Source organism: Saccostrea echinata, unplaced genomic scaffold (genome assembly GCF_033153115.1).
Source record: "Saccostrea echinata isolate AGI-Se365-2 ecotype Australia unplaced genomic scaffold, CSIRO_AGI_Sech_v1 ptg000043l, whole genome shotgun sequence".
NCBI lineage: Eukaryota > Metazoa > Mollusca > Bivalvia > Ostreida > Ostreidae > Saccostrea > Saccostrea echinata.
In genome coordinates, this window is record NW_026889792.1 from 2,023,347 (window position 1) to 2,039,569 (window position 16,223).

Consider the following 16,223-nt stretch of genomic DNA (forward strand, 5'->3'; position numbering starts at 1 on the left):
TGCGAGGCTCATAAAAACGTTGATTTCCTATTTTAGCCCCACCTGAGCTGATATGGTTCTGAAGTTGAAAATATGTTAAGTACAGACGACACACAACAGATGGGCGGAAGCCAGACACTCTTCGAATCATAAACCTTTGACTCGGGTGAGCTAAATGTATTTAGCGCTGTGGGTCTTTTCCGGAAAACAGTACGGTTTACTCATCTAATACAATAACCTCCTCGTTTCCGGAATATACACATTGCATCATGGAAGAAAACGATGTAAACCGGTCTGAAATCCAAGAACAAATCAAGGCACAAGGAGAGATAGTAAGAAAACTTAAAGCAGAGAAAGCTGATAAAGATAAGGTATGTACTTGGAAAAATTAATCATGAAGCAGATAAGTGACCAGCATAGCAAACGAAAAACAACCATACTGGCTGTACAGTCTGAAATATCTCTATCAAAATTTAGGCTGGGTTGAAGGTAGAAATAAAGTATAAGAACACGATGAAGGTATCATTTTTGTAATGTGGAAGATGTTGAAAAAATTAAACGATTTATTAATTGATTAGTAAGACTACGAAATAGAAATAGGGATATAGGGTATTACAGTGTTGATTTGACAGAGTTTATCATTAACTAAGTGTATTCTCTTTAGAGAAGTGGACAGGCTTTCGCCTACATCCACTTCTCTTCGCAAACCTTCATGTTTTGATTCTGGAAAACGTGTAAATCTCGAACCGGTGACGGTCTACACTTCAACTGACATTTCGTCTGAAATACGTCTGAATGTACGTAATAGACGTGTTAAATTAACAATTTTAACATAAATACACACAGTTTTCACAAGAAAACTAACCTTTAAGTATTGTTAATCCATTTTCACAATTTCTCCATCCCGGATTTAAATTATGTGCAAGTAACTCTTGAAGTATTCCAAAATCTCTAATTCGGATAAAAATGGAAACTATTTTTACAAAATAATAATGAAACGAGAGAAATCATCTACTCTGTTTAAACTAACGAGACAGTATTTCCTCAAGTTTCGTTCAAATTCTTTTGATCTTTATTTTAAATCTTTTTTTCATTTCTCGAGAAAGGTAGAGTTAATATCGTCTAAAAATAAAAGAAAATATTTTTTAGTATTGTCAGTGAGGAAGTAATGAAGTATTTTTTAAGCTCAAATTTACATTTAAATTGTATTAAAATAGTAAAAATAAGTATAGGTAAAAATATTAATTTTGAATAATATGCTAAATCAAAAGTGAATTGTCAAAAACTTTTTTGGAACATTAAAATACGTCTTCGCCAATTTTTCCAAATTATCCAACTTAAAATTTTCAATTTTTTCTAATAAGCTGTGGTAGATAAACATTAGTTTAAATCCGGGATGGAGAACTTGTGAAAATGGATTAACAATACTAAAAGGTTAGTTTTCTTGTGACAAGTGTGTGTATTTATTATAAAATAGTTAATATAACACGTCTATTATGTACATTCAGACGTATTTTAACTCTTTACTCCTTAATGCCACGATTTGACGCACTGGCCATATCCTTAGAGTGTTTGCCTGGATGCCCCTTGGACCGTTTTAGATGAATTGGAGTGCAGTTTCAAACTGAACTAATGGGGGTCAAAATATTTCATTTACGCTTTTTATTATATATCACTGGATTCGTAATAAATTAAATTTTTCAAATCTATTAGCATAATTTTGATCAGGATTTTCTGTAAATAAATAATTCAGGTGAAAGCAGGTGTAAATCGCAAAATAGATATTTTCAACATGTAAAACGGCTTTAATAAGCCAAAATTGTCTGTATAAGTAATAAAAATTATGTGTGATGATATAATTGATGGTTAAATTATAATTAATTATCAATTTTATAAGTTTAATTCCTCAGAAATCAATAAATTGTAGTGCTACTTCAATGTCAATCTCGCCGACAAATTTTCAGACTTGGCTGATAAAACTTGATTTCTGAACGTTTTTGTTTACTTGATTGATCAAATTCTATTAAAATAATTGTTTTCTACACCTTCACATTTATAAATATGTGTAAAATGGAAGGTATCTTCTGAAATTCTGAGAAAGAGGTACCAAAATCGGCACTGCGCTGTCCCGAACTTCACAACATTTTCGTATCATATTTTAATGTTTATTATACACATAGATCATTATAATTTTCAAAACTTTCAAGAAATAGGTAGCTTATAGCTTGAATTTCATGTAATGCTTTACTGGATAAGAAAATATTGCGTATTGACCGAGTTATATGCTCTAAAAACATCGTATGTAACAGTCCGCCATTTTGAATTTTGGTGGGACTTTCCAAGATTTTTTTGTTTGTTTACACAGGTAATTCACGTGATTTCTAACTGTAGTATGATGCAATCATCTATTGTTAACCTGCAGGTGGCCACCTGTGCTCTGATAATTTGTAAACAAGCGGTAATTTCAAGTCAAATCAACAATGAAATACACGTGCGTCAAAAGTCGTCATTAAGGGTTTGAGACTAGGCGTCAAAAGTCGTTATTAAGGGGTAAAGGATGGAAAGGTCTAAGGGGAATTTAAACGAAATGTCAGTTGAAGTGTAGACCGTCACCGGTTCGAGATTTACACGTTTTCCAGAATCAAAACATGAAGGTTTGCGAAGAGAAGTGGATGTAGGCAAAAGCCTGTCCACTTCTCTAAAGAGAATAGAACTAAGTGCTATGCAGAGTACTTGATACTGTATTACAGTTTATTACATTTTCAACAGTGAAATACTGTAATTTATTTATTGAATAAAATTGATATTCTGTCACAGTGTGAAAAGATGTCAAAATGGTATTATATGTAACATGTGAGAGAATATCAGAGATGCGACAAAACTCTCATTTTCCTTCCCTTCATGAAGAATGTTTTAAAAAAAAATGTTCTGCAAGGCCTGTTATAAGATAGAGAGTGTAAATATACCACCCTGACAGAAATTAAAACTGTCAAAGTTTCTCCAAACTATGTTGTTGAAATCCATGTTTACAATGTATTTAATCTCGCAATCGCTAGAAGCTATGATGTCTCAACCGCTCAACTATGACGTCACAGCCTAAGCCAATGTGTTACAAAAAGATAGAAGCAAAGGGAAAATCAAAGAAAATGTAACAAAGGGAAAATCAAAGAAAATGTAATAAACAGAAAGTTCAATATTTTGTTATGTAGTTGGATATGGATTTTATTTAACTCATGAGACAGGATTTTTTTTATATTTTTGCTTGTGCTTCACTCATGAAAATGTCAAAAAATCCTGTCCCACTCATGAAATAAATTCCATATCCAACTACAAAACACTGAATATTCTCAATATACATTTTTAGCTCACCTGAGCTGAAAGCTCAAGTGAGCTTTTCTGATCACCCGTTGTCCGTCATCCGTCCGTCCGTCCGTCTGTAAACTTTTCACATTTTCAACTTCTTCTCAAGAACCACTGGGCCAATTTTAACCAAACTTGGAACAAAGTATCCTTGGGTAAAGGGGAGTTTAAATTGTTAAAATAAAGGGCCAAGTTTCCTTACAAGGGGAGATAATCAAGAAAAGACAAAAATAGGGTGGGGTCATTAAAAAATCTTCTTCTCAAGAACCAATGGGCCAAAAAAATTGAAACTTATGTGGAAGCATCCTGGGATAGTGTAGATTCTAAATTGTTAAAATCATGACCCCTGGGGGTAGGGCGGGGCCACAATAGGGAATCCAAGTTTTACATTGAAATATATAGAAAAAATCTTTAAAAATCTTCTTCTCAAGAACCACTGGGCCAGAAAAGCTGAAACTTATGTGGAAGCATCCTGGGATAGTGTAGATTCTAAATTCTTAAAATCATGACCCCCGGGGATAGGGCGGGGCCACAATGAGGAATCCAAGTTTTACTTTGAAATATAAAGGAAAAATCTTTAAAAATCTTCTTCTCAAGAACCACTGGGCCAGAAAAGCTGAAACTTATGTGGAAGCATCCTGGGATAGTGTAGATTTTAAATTGTTAAAATCATGACCCCCGGGGGTAGGGCGGGGCCACAATAGGGAATCCAAATTTTACATTGAAATATATAGAAAAAATCTTTAAAAATCTTCTTCTCAAGAACCACTGGGCCAGAAAAGCTGAAACTCATTTGGAAGCATCCTGGGGTAGTGTAGATTCTAAATTGTAAAAATCATGACCCCCGGGGGTAGGGCGGGGCCACAATAGGGAATCCAAATTTTACATTGAAATAAATAGGAAAAATCTTTAAAAATCTTCCTCTCAAGAACAACTGGGCCAGAAAAGCTGAAACTTATGTGGAAGCATCCTGGGATAGTGTAGATTCTAAATTGTTCAAATCATGACCCCCGGGGGTAGGGCGGGGCCACAATAGGGAATCCAAGTTTTACATTAAAATATGTAAGAAAAATCTTTAAAAATCTTCTATTCAAGAACAACTGGGCCAGAAAAACTGAAACTTATGTGGAAGCATCCTGGGGTAGTGTAGATGCTATATTGTAAAAATCTTGACTCCCGGGGGTAGGGCGGGGCCACAATAAGTATTTCAAGGGGGAAATCTGGTAAAGAACAGCATGGCCAAAGTTACTCAGGTGAGCGAAGTGGCCCATGGACCTCTTGTTTCAAAATTTCTATGCAATTTTTTTACTTGTTGTAATAATAAGTACGGAACATCTGTCATACAGGAACACTATTCCTTCTTTGTAAGTCACATATGGGGGGATATACCTTATACTGTTTTATAATATTGTATCTTTAACACCAATATGATGAATACCAGGGATATTTTGAAGTGATTTGGCAGTCTTAACCACGGTTTCTATATGTTTTTTAACATTTGTGTATCCTGAATCCTCGGATATTTCAAAGTTTAATCTCAGCCCCATCAAGTTTGAGATAGCATAATTTGACTATATTTTAAATCTTCATCATATATTTAAAAGAAGATAAAGAGGTCATGTTTTCAGTCAAATAACTTAGGAATTGCCAGATTGAGTTGTATAAAAATAAAACCATAACATTTGATCTGAAATTTAAATGGAATGATATTTTCATTAATGTGGCATAAATTTAAAAATGATCTAAACAATACTTATATTTAAAAAACTTCAATAATTTATTGATAAAATGGGAAAGAAAAATCATTGAAAGCAGATTGTGTAGGGATCAAGTCTACAACATTAAAATCACTTATCATTTTAATGATCACTGCACCTTAATCTTTAGGCTGTGCAACTCTTAAAAAAATGTAGCATTAAAATCTTGTTTATGGTATGATCCTCAAAATATTTGCTACTCACTAGACTTCAGATATTTTTATGAAAGGTATGAATGTTTTATGATAGAACTCTACCTGTAATTATATATTTGGTCTTCACTCTATGATTTTGTTAACCACAAATAATAAATCTTGACTCAAATTTGGATAAAATGGAGAGAGGACCCACTTGTATGGATAAATTGACTTCTAGTTAGTACATGTAAATGGTCAGGGAGAACCCACTTTTATGGATAGATTGACTTGTAGTTACTTGATGTATAAATGCCAATTAATAGATTTTTACTTTCAAAACTAAGATTGTTGCATACTTATAAAAAATGTACACTGGGGACTAAACATCAAATAAAAAGTTGGATGATGTACTTTGTATACTGACACAAGTCAAGGTATTTGTATATAGTGTGCAAATCTTGATATCATTTAGAAATGTGGGAAAGATATATATCTTAAAGAACTACATGTATTTGAAATCAAAAAGAAAGAGGCATTGCTTAATATTGTTGAATGTTGATTTTGTTCACCTGTGGACCTTTCAGTTCAACTGCAGTATATTCTTTACATTCATTTGATGACAAAAAAGTCATAATTTTTGTTGTCTATCATCTTATAACTGATAAAGAAGAATTTGCCAAACTTTATAGCAATAAGGCAATAAGGACACTTTTATCCATTGTTTGTGTAGTAGTTGAGGCAATTTCCAAATTGTCAGTGCTACTGTTGTATAGCTTTTGATTACCAGGATTGATGAGAATAGGAAATTGCCATCATGAGCAATGTCAAAGTACTTATATTTTTAACTTAATTTGTGCTCTGTAATGCTAGATATTCATCTGATCTAAGTGTAGTGCACTGGTAACTGTTTTAACCCAGTTTTATATCATCAAGATTTTATGATACATTACATTACTTATGGATGAAGTTAGTCTTCCAGCAAGGCATTAACTATCATTTTTCTTACTTTTGACCTGAGATGCTTTTAGAAGTCACCTATTTATGTATATTGAAAAACAACAGAGTAACAATGGTAATGAAAGCGTAATATTCAAGATAGTGATACTTCATACAAATAAACTCAAATTAGCATCAGTTATTTCCCCTTTCCTTCTTGAGCAAAAGTTATTTCCCCTTTCCTCCTTGGAAAGTCTTGTGTAGGGGGGCACTGCAGTGTAACTAAAGGTCCACATGATTGCTGGTGTGTCTTATTTACTCACCAGATTTGCTGACCTGGATTTTTATCTCCTTTCCATATTTTTGCTCCTCCTTCACCCCCTGTTGCCATGGTTCTACCACTTTGTAAATTTCATCACCGTTTTCTGATTCGTCGTCTTCGTTGTCTGGCTGTACGATTTTGTTCAAATGAACAGGTATGTATAGGTAAATCGGAATGCATTTTGTTTTTCATTGTCATTTTAAAAAACAATATTCATAAGTATTTGGCCATTAACGAAGTGTATACAGATACATTTGTACAAGTAACATAGAGTGAATGATGCAATTACCATGATTACACTGCACAACATATGCAATGCTAAGTTCTGCAGACTGAACACATACATACATCTTTGCATTAGTTTCACAAATTGAAATTAGGAAAAAATTACCTTCACTGGATGTTCCTGATGTCTTCTCTGAATGTTGTGTACAGATAAGTGAATGACCAAGCCATTATCTTGTCTTATCTATCCCTTTCTGAATCACCACAAATGCCGTTTTCCCACCTATAGCTTTCAGTTGACCCAAAAATGAAGTTTAAAATCCCATAAATATGTTACATAAAAATAATTTTTATATGTACATGTGAATCAGGGAATGGAAGTATCTTCAATACCTGATACCAGCTTGTGAATATAGGTCATGGTATCGTTTTGATAAAACCATATTGCCCATTTTTCAAAGGACTGGACATACTTGATAAGAAATATGAATAAGAATTCAAAGGAAAATAATAATTCTACAACTAATATGGATTCTTTAAATGTTGAAAAAGAAGCAATAGAGAAAATGGAGGGATGTGGTGATTTACATAAGAGAATAAAACTTGTTCCTTCTGACGCTGAGGAAAGGCGACAACAGGTAATGTCTGGTCATAGCATACAAAGCTTTGAAACACAGTCAAACTGTGTTATTTCTAGTTTTTCTACCAGTATAGTTGAAAATATGTTTGAATGAAACAGTTGATTAGATATGTAAGAATTATGGTATCACTTTTGCCATATTTTTATCTGACTACTCAATAGCTTTTTTTTCATACTTGTTCCCAATTTGTTTTATGATTTAATCACTTTGCTGGTACAAAGATCTTTTATACATTTTTAAGATTGTAACAAATTCTGTGGATTTTGTAATATCCAGTCGCTCAAGCATAAAGAATGGTATACACAGAGACAATACAAGTAGATGGTATTGCATCATACAAATGTACTTAATAGACCACACATTAGTACTACCAGTACTGGTAATACACCTGTAGACAACATGTCTCATGATGCAATGTCATGAAAGTTTTATCAAATACTGAAAAGTATTGTTACAGTCTGTCAACCCACTGATCTAAATTGGTCTGTAAAGGAAATAACGCCATTTTAATGGGACCTGTACATGCTGTAGTCTAGGATTATGTCTGTACTCCATGAGATTACAAGAACACCTCCACTCATATGCTTTGGTCGAGTGAGGATTGGGCTTTTTAATCGCTAATGCAGCATGCAGATCAAAAGGATATTCTCTGTGTTTGGCATCCTGAATATACCATGATAAAAATGATTGTTATTTTAAAAGACTGGGTTGATCAAATATTAATTGGTCTTTTTTTCAGATCAGTGAAGAGGTGGCCAAGTTGTTAGAGCTGAAAGCCAAGCTTGGAGATGATTCACAGAAGTCTAAATTTGTCCTCAAATGTCCCAAGGTAAGGATCATCAGACCTAGTCACTGTTTGATACATGTATTGTTCCACAAAATAAATCTTTAATATTCATTTTTTTAAAAAAATCACATTCAAATCAGGGTTATTCAATATGCTCAAGACATGAACCATTTTGACTATGTGATTCAATATAAAGTTGAAGCAATGTACTCTAGTTTTTGCTGAAAATGAACTTAATTTAGGACTCATTGTTCCTTTCTGATGAGTTTGTCAGTTGAAATTCTTACTCAAATGAGTATAAGATCCCTTTGTAGAAGGTGGAGTAAGGTTTTATGTCTGTTTCAGGGGACAAGGGACTACAACCCCCAACAGATGGCCATCAGGGAGGGGGTATTCAACACAATCATCAAGTGTTTCAAACGCCATGGTGCTGAAACCATTGACACACCTGTGTTTGAGCTTAAGGTATTTGTAAGAGACAAAAATACTGTCTTCAGAGTCTCTCTATATAATTGATAAAAAGTTTTAAATGTGTTGTATATAAATGTGTTGAATTACAAAATTTAAAAAATGTTTATTTTTAGCTATACTGGTCAGAGACCAGAAGAGCTTATGCTATAGTAAGGTGTCTGTTGTCAGTCCGTCTAGTTGTCCGTCCACCTGTCTGTCTGTATATAATTTTTCAAAATGCTACTCCTCCTACAGTTTTCATCAGATTTCTGTATAACTTGACACACAAGTAGACTTCACTAAGATACATAATCCTGTAGTGTCTATCGGTTTTTGATTTCGATAAATGGTGTTGCCATGGTTACTAAAAATAGAAATTTCTATTAAATGCTTTCAAAAGACTACTCCTCCTACAGTTTTGTTCTAATTTCAGTATTAATTGGCACACAAGTAAATTACACTCAGAAACATAATTCTATTGATTGGCATTTGATTTTCATGAACGATGTTGCCTTGGTTACTAAAAATAGAAATATTGGTGAATTACTTTCAAAAGGTACTCCTACAGTTTTGGTCAGATTTCAATATAACTTGGCACACAAGTTGACTATACTCAGATACATATTTCTTTATATCAGTTTCTGATTTTGATGAAAGATGTTGCCATAGTTACTAAAATAGAAATTTCTGTGAAATACTTTTTAAAAACTACTTCTCTTTCATTTTGGTCTGATTTTAATATAACTTGGTATGCAATTTATCGATTTTTGATTTTGATGAATGATGATACAATAAATCTTGCCACAAAAAGAGATTAAACCAAGGATCATTATTCTATTTATTGCTGTTGCAAAGTTCAAGTCCAAGTGCTACTTTTCTCTTCCTTTTGTTATAAGTACAAACCAGTAGAGCTACTGTCTTGTAAGAGACTTCTGGTTTCAATATTTTCTAGTAATTTGAAAATAAATTTTTGCAGGAAACACTGACAGGCAAATATGGAGAAGACTCAAAACTGATCTATGATTTAAAGGACCAAGGGGGAGAACTCTTATCCCTACGATATGATCTAACGGTATCTTTTCAATGTTTTCAGGAGAAATACAGTAGAACATGCTTATAGTGACACATTTATATTGAATTGGCATTTACAGGGAAGTGATTTTCATTTCTCTTGGCTTTAAATTTCATTGTGAATTTAATGGATATAGTGAATTACATTTATGATGAAGGAAAATCACCCATTTCTAGCACTTCATTTATAACTCAAGCATGTTTTACTGTACTGGTTAACAGTTAAATACTAATGTACAAGTCCTTATCTTATATTTTTTCTTTGCAAAGAATGATGAAAAAAGAAATTTGATATGTCAAAATGTTCCTTAATTTTTCCAGGTACCTTTTGCAAGATATCTTGCAATGAATAAGATTCAGAATGTAAAACGTTACCACATTGCCAAAGTGTACCGAAGAGACAATCCGGCCATGACAAGAGGCAGATTTAGAGAATTTTACCAATGTGTAAGATTTTTCACATATATATGTACAATTGTACATGACAATGTGTACAATTTTTATCTGTTTTTAAATGAGATTAAAGATTAAGGGAAAAAAATGAGGCATAATTTTTTTTGGGAAGAGAGATGCAAAATGATGAAATGAAGAATTGAAAAATACATCTTTTTCAAAATTTGATATCCACTTAAAGATGATTAAAAAATTGATCTTATTTGGTTTAATGTTAGGACTTTGACATCGCTGGTCAATATGATGCCATGATTCCTGATGCTGAGTGTGTAAAAATTGTATCAGAAATCTTAACTCAGCTGGACCTTGGGGATTATATTATAAAGGTAAAGTTTATCGGCCTATTTATAGATCCTATACAATAATTGAAATTTCAGGAAAGCTTGCTCTCTTAACAAACGTTTTCCTATATTTTTTTATGTTTATGTACAAAAAGTTAGTAAAATAGTTTGAAAAAAGGACCTTTTTCTGTGCAAGTTCATATCCAATATACACTTGCTTTAGATTAACCACAGAAAATTCCTGGATGGAATGTTTGCAGCTTGTGGGGTCCCAGATGACAAGTTCCGGGGAGCGTGTTCTGCCGTGGACAAACTAGATAAGGTAAACAGGAATATTACAGACTGAGGGATAGACAAAGTATGTAATATTACAGACTGAGGGATAGACAAAGTATGTAATATCACAGACTGAGGGATAGACAAAGTATGTAATATTACAGACTGAGGGATAGACAAAGTATGTAATATTACAGACTGAGGGATAGACAAAGTATGTAATATTACAGACTGAGGGATAGACAAAGTATGTAATATTACAGACTGAGGGATAGACAAAGTATGTAAGAAATAACTATATAGCTGTCCATGTTATGACACAGGAATATTACAGACTGAGGGATAGACAAAGTATGTAAGAAATAACTAACAGGAATATTACAGTCTGAGGGTAATATTACAGACTGAGGGATAGACAAAGTATGTAATATTACAGACTGAGGGATAGACAAAGTATGTAATATTACAAACTGAGGGATAGACAAAGTATGTAAGAAATAATTATATACAGTAGCTGTCCATGTTATGACACAATGAACGTCAAAAAATTTCAATTCATTGCTTATATTAACATTTATTGATTTCATGGTAGATTGAAAGAATATCAGATCTTTAGATAGAGGAAGCAGCCATTACTGTTCAACATAAGCATGAATTTTGATTTTCATTTATGATGTTGCACTTGTAAAGTGTTCAGTAAAAATTGTTACTTTAACCTTTTGAATATGTGTGTTCTTTATGATACATGTATTAGTTGATTTATGTTTTTATTTGCTCCCTAATTAATTCTGATGGACTCTACTGCAGACATTTTGGGAAGATGTCAGAAATGAGATGATTCATGAAAAAGGCATTGATCCCATTGCTGTAGATAAAATTGGAAAATTTGTGGAATTGAAAGGTGAGAGAAAAATGTGCTGACTGGGATGGTTTCATTCTGCCTTATTATAAAAAATTTGCTATCATATAACTTGATGAATACTTGCACATAATGGAACAGTGTTTCTCTTGCAAAAAATATAATTTATTGAGTTTGTATACACTAAAGTTAATTACATGAGAGTCATTTTAACTGTCTAGAAATTTGATATTTTCTAATATCATGAAGAGAGATTTTGACAATACAATATAAGGTGCTGATGTTTGAACTTCAATTTTTCTTAGGTAGAGCAGATCTGATTGACAAACTTCTACAAGATGAGTCAATAAAGGCACAGAAATCAGCCGTGGAAGGACTAGAAGATTTACGATTACTGCTGAAATACCTGGATTTATATGGAATAACAGACAAGGTGTGTTCTAAAGGACTATATTCACTCAACAAAGCTAATTCTTGGTAACACTGTGACTACATTAGAGTATTTATAGTTTGTGTCTATACTTGTGGCTTCAATTAACTTTTTAAGTTGTAACTTGCAGGTTATATTTGACTTAAGTTTGGCCAGAGGACTTGATTATTACACTGGTGTCATTTATGAAGCAATTTTACAAGGTGAGCCATGAACTTTGTAGGAGTTTACTTTTGATATATTCAATCTTCATCATGGTTAAGGCAATTTGGCTTTGTACATTGTAAATACATAATTTCCCCCATCGTTTTCTCTATCTGTTTGTGGTCTATTATACTCAAGACACTGCTATGTTTCAATTCTCATATTCTTCTGTATTTGACAGGTTTTGCCCACTCACCTAAGTCTGGTGCTGATGGAGACGAGAGTGTAAGTGTTGGCAGTGTGGCGGGTGGAGGCAGATATGACGGACTCGTTGGTATATTTGATGCAAAAGGCAAAAAAGTTCCCTGTGTAGGAGTTAGTATTGGGGTGGAGAGGGTCTTTGCAATCATGGAATCTAGAGCTCAGGTATGTAGTTAAATTAAACCGTGTTTGTAGTCCTTCAAAGAATGATTTTCTTTCTTGAGGATTATGACATTAATGTAGTTGACTGTGAATTTCTTTCATGAAAAATGAGATTTGTGGAGGTACTCTTAGTTTCACACAAGTTTTTGTATTTTTTATGAAGGCGTCAAACACCAAGACCAGAACAACAGAGACAGATGTTTATGTTGTTTCAGCCCAGAAAAATTTAGTGGAGGAAAGAATGAAAATTTGTAAGGAATTATGGGATGCAGATATCAAGGTATGTGATGCAAAGTAAGAGTTATCTCCCATAATTTTTTATTCTTGACCAAGTAAGAATTTTTTCGTGAAGCTATAATATATAAAATCAGAGATATAAAGATGAAACTTGTTGCACTTATCCATAAAGTACATTTTTTTCATTGTTTATTTTTGAACAAAGTCGGTATACATACATGTTTGTAATTTACTCAATGAACTTATGATTAACTAAAATGAGATTTGTATGTTGGCACAACAGATACTGATAATTGTGTCCCACTTTCACAAAAGACATTAAATCTCATTTGTGTGTTTGTCCATCTGTCTGTCCAATCTGTCAGTCACAAAAACTTTAACCTTGGTTATAACTTTTGAATGAGAGAAGATAGGGTTTTCATATTTCTTATATACATTACCTATGGGAAAGCCTTTTCTAATATACTGTGATATTTGACTCCATGACCTTGAATGACTTTCTTTTCAAACAATTTAACTTTAGTAATGCATTTAACTTTTGAATGAGAGAAGATAAGGGCTTGCATGTTTCTGGTGTGTAATACTTGTGACAAGCCTTTCTGAATATACTATTGTTTTTGACCTTGACCTTGATGTTTGTTCTACTTTTATATTTTAACTTAAGGCATAGCTTTTGTACATGAAAAGATAGTGCTTTCGTATTTTTTCATGTGCATTACCTGTGTCAAAATCTCTCCAAATCTACTATGATTTTTTAGTTCATGACCTTGAAGTTTGACCTACTTTTTAAATAAGATAAACTTGACTGTTAAATTTACACCAAAACATATTACTTCAAAACTATAAAACTTGTTTTTAGCATGATGGACAAGCAAGGCAGTTGGAATGTGCTAATTGGTTCATCGCACCCAACTGATAAGACCCTGGAAGCAAGGCACCATATTCATCTTGCCCATTAATAGTTAAGAATGTGAATAATACAAATTACTAAAAATGTTTTATTTTCCAGACTGAGCAATCCTACAAGAGGAACCCTAAGGCCCTGGACCAGTTTCAGTATTGTGAAACCAACTGTATCCCAATAGCAATAATTATAGGAGGATCTGAAATAGAGAAAAAAGTTGTTACCCTCAGGATAGTGGGCACCAGAGAAGAGGTAAGGAAGAGAGAGATATAGCTGCAATAATGTAGCCCTCTCCAATTTTTTTTTTTTTTTTTTTTTTTTTGGGAGAGGGCTACAACTCCTTAGGATCTCCGTAATGGTGCAAGTGCGGGAGTGATTCACTACCGCACAGATTTCGGCTCAAATTATTAGTAAGTGGCTATTTTATTGACATATCTTACCTGAACTCATAAAATGTAATTATGTAAGACATGAGTTGATCAAAAAATATACAGAACAATCGGTATATCGGTTATTTTTCATGCATGTCAACATCACAACTTATATTTATCCGCCATGTTTACTGACCTTGATCGATTTTATTTTGGGACAACCAATGAGAATTCGGGATCTTGGGGAGCGGATTGTATAGGATTTCCCTTATTTTAAGCATAAATATCACTGTTAATGAAAAAAATATCCCATGGAATGCTTTTATTTATCGATGTTTAGTGATATCATACAACACAAACATTTATCAACACCGACATTTACTTTATCAAGTGATTCTAAATTTCATGCGCAAGTCTCCGTACATCACGCGAGAACTGTCATGGCTGCAGAAGAGAACGACTGGTAAACACGCAGATTTATTTTACTTGGTTTTCGCGTATAAAGGGCTATGATGTTGATAGTGAATAAAAATTCCGTCTTATTGGAAGTAAGTTGAATGCAAAAACAATTTATTTTGCCTGCATTCGCCCGTATCTAAAAAATGTATTTGCACCATTACGGAGATGCAGTGGAGTTGTAGCCCTCTCCTGAAAATATCAGATTAAAAAAAATCGGAGAGGGCTACATTATTGCAGCTAAGAGAGATAATGTGGAGGGAGGTATGGAAGAGAGGGACAGTATGGAGTGGGGGGGGGCAAAGAGGAGACATCGAGGAGGATGACTGTGTGAAGTGGGAGGGGGACAAGGGGTATGGGGGAAGGATAAAAGAGTTGATTTGGTGAGGAGGATTTGACAGAGAGATTTGAAGGAAGGGTGAAGTTCAGAGTAGGGAGGAGATGGACAGAGGTGTGGAGGAATGGTATCAGTGGGGAGGGGGGTCAACACAGAAAGGTACACACAGAGATGTGGAGGAATGGTATCAGTGGAGAGGGGGATCAACAGAGAAATGTACACACAGAGGTGTGGAGGAATGGTATTAGTGTGGAGGGGGGTCAACAGAGAAAGGTACACACAGAGGTGTGGAGGAATGGTATCAGTGGGGAGGGGGATCAACAGAGAACTGTACACACAGAGGTGTGGAGGAATGGTATTAGTGTGGAGGGGGATCAACAGAGAAATGTTCTAATTAAGATACATTTCAAAAATTTTGCTTGTCCAGGTTTGCAAGAGGTTTAACAAAAATGGGATTCTACTTGATACTTTACTTAAAAGACAAAATGCTCAGTACAGATTGACAAATTGTAAGCACACTGATGAAAAACAGAACAGTTAGAATGCATTGATGCTAATTCTAAGATAGTGATATACCTAACATTTATTTTGTGATGTGCTTTAATAAATCATATTTGTTATATTTTTCAGAGAACAGTTCCTAGAGAGAAGATGATAGAAGAAATTAAATCTGTCCTGTCAAATTTGAATTGAAAATTACATTACTCTTAATGACAGACATTTATTTATTTCCAACAAGGACTATGTACTGTTAATGTACATTTTGTGTTCGTATAAGTGTCCCAGATGTTTTAAGATTACCAGTCCTGGAATTTAATAATTGTGATTTTTTCAAAGACATTGAAACCTGTACAGACTACCAGAGCAACAAGAATTAAAGCAGTTCCGTGATCAATATCATAACAATTCTGAAATTTCGAATAAATTTTTTTAAATTCATGAGTATTCAATGTTGTGTTATGTATTGTTGTAGCAATTCCTTTTGGTACATACCAAAGCATACTTTCATGAAGAATTATATACCGGTATTTGATTAGATTTAAATCTATTAATTTAAGAACCCTTTTCTTTAAAATTGTACATTTTAAATCTTCCTTAGTAGTAAATAAATATTTTTTTCTGTGTAAAAAAGTTATGGATGAAAAGTTTATCAATGTGATGAACCAAATCAGACCTTTCATTATTTTTCTGCATGGTAAGTATAAGTATTTGCTTTATTTTCCTAAGGTTTGTTTTTGATTATCAATATTCCTTTAATTCAGCTAAATAAGTTTTTACTTGGTTGAGGAAATTGTATACAATTTATTGAAAATGTCCATTGTGACGAAATGTTGAAATGTTCATCAGATTACAATTATATTGTAGGTTTATGTTCAGATTTCAATTC

The 16,223-nt window shown here is 33.4% G+C and overlaps 1 protein-coding gene across 4 annotated transcripts; it reads left to right on the forward strand.

Annotated features, from left to right (window-relative positions):
• Positions 1–208: 208 nt before the first annotated feature.
• Positions 209–15,775, forward strand: LOC133201329 (histidine--tRNA ligase-like). Of its 4 annotated transcripts, XM_061337131.1 has the most exons (15): positions 228–350; positions 6,496–6,645; positions 8,097–8,186; positions 8,490–8,609; positions 9,571–9,666; positions 9,987–10,112; positions 10,337–10,444; positions 10,623–10,721; positions 11,483–11,576; positions 11,840–11,967; positions 12,095–12,167; positions 12,350–12,534; positions 12,695–12,811; positions 13,778–13,924; positions 15,467–15,775. In XM_061337131.1, the coding sequence occupies exons 2-15, from the start codon at positions 6,559–6,561 to the stop codon at positions 15,527–15,529; spliced, it is 1,533 nt and encodes a 510-aa protein (XP_061193115.1). In that variant the 5' UTR covers positions 228–350; positions 6,496–6,558; the 3' UTR covers positions 15,530–15,775. The 4 variants fall into 4 exon arrangements, with proteins under 4 accessions (XP_061193114.1, XP_061193115.1, XP_061193113.1 ...); XM_061337130.1 differs by lacking the exon at positions 6,496–6,645 and having other exon boundaries at positions 209–350; XM_061337129.1 differs by lacking the exons at positions 228–350; positions 6,496–6,645 and adding an exon at positions 7,103–7,354.
• Positions 15,776–16,223: the final 448 nt, after the last annotated feature.

Coding starts and splice junctions, on each gene's coding strand:
- LOC133201329 (XM_061337129.1), top strand. CDS start 7,202: ATGAATAAGAATTCAAAGGAAAATAATAATTCTACAACTAATATGGAT. Junction 8,610..9,570: donor CACCTGTGTTTGAGCTTAAG/GTATTTGTAAGA, acceptor AAATTTTTGCAG/GAAACACTGACAGGCAAATA. Junction 11,577..11,839: donor AAAATTTGTGGAATTGAAAG/GTGAGAGAAAAA, acceptor AATTTTTCTTAG/GTAGAGCAGATCTGATTGAC.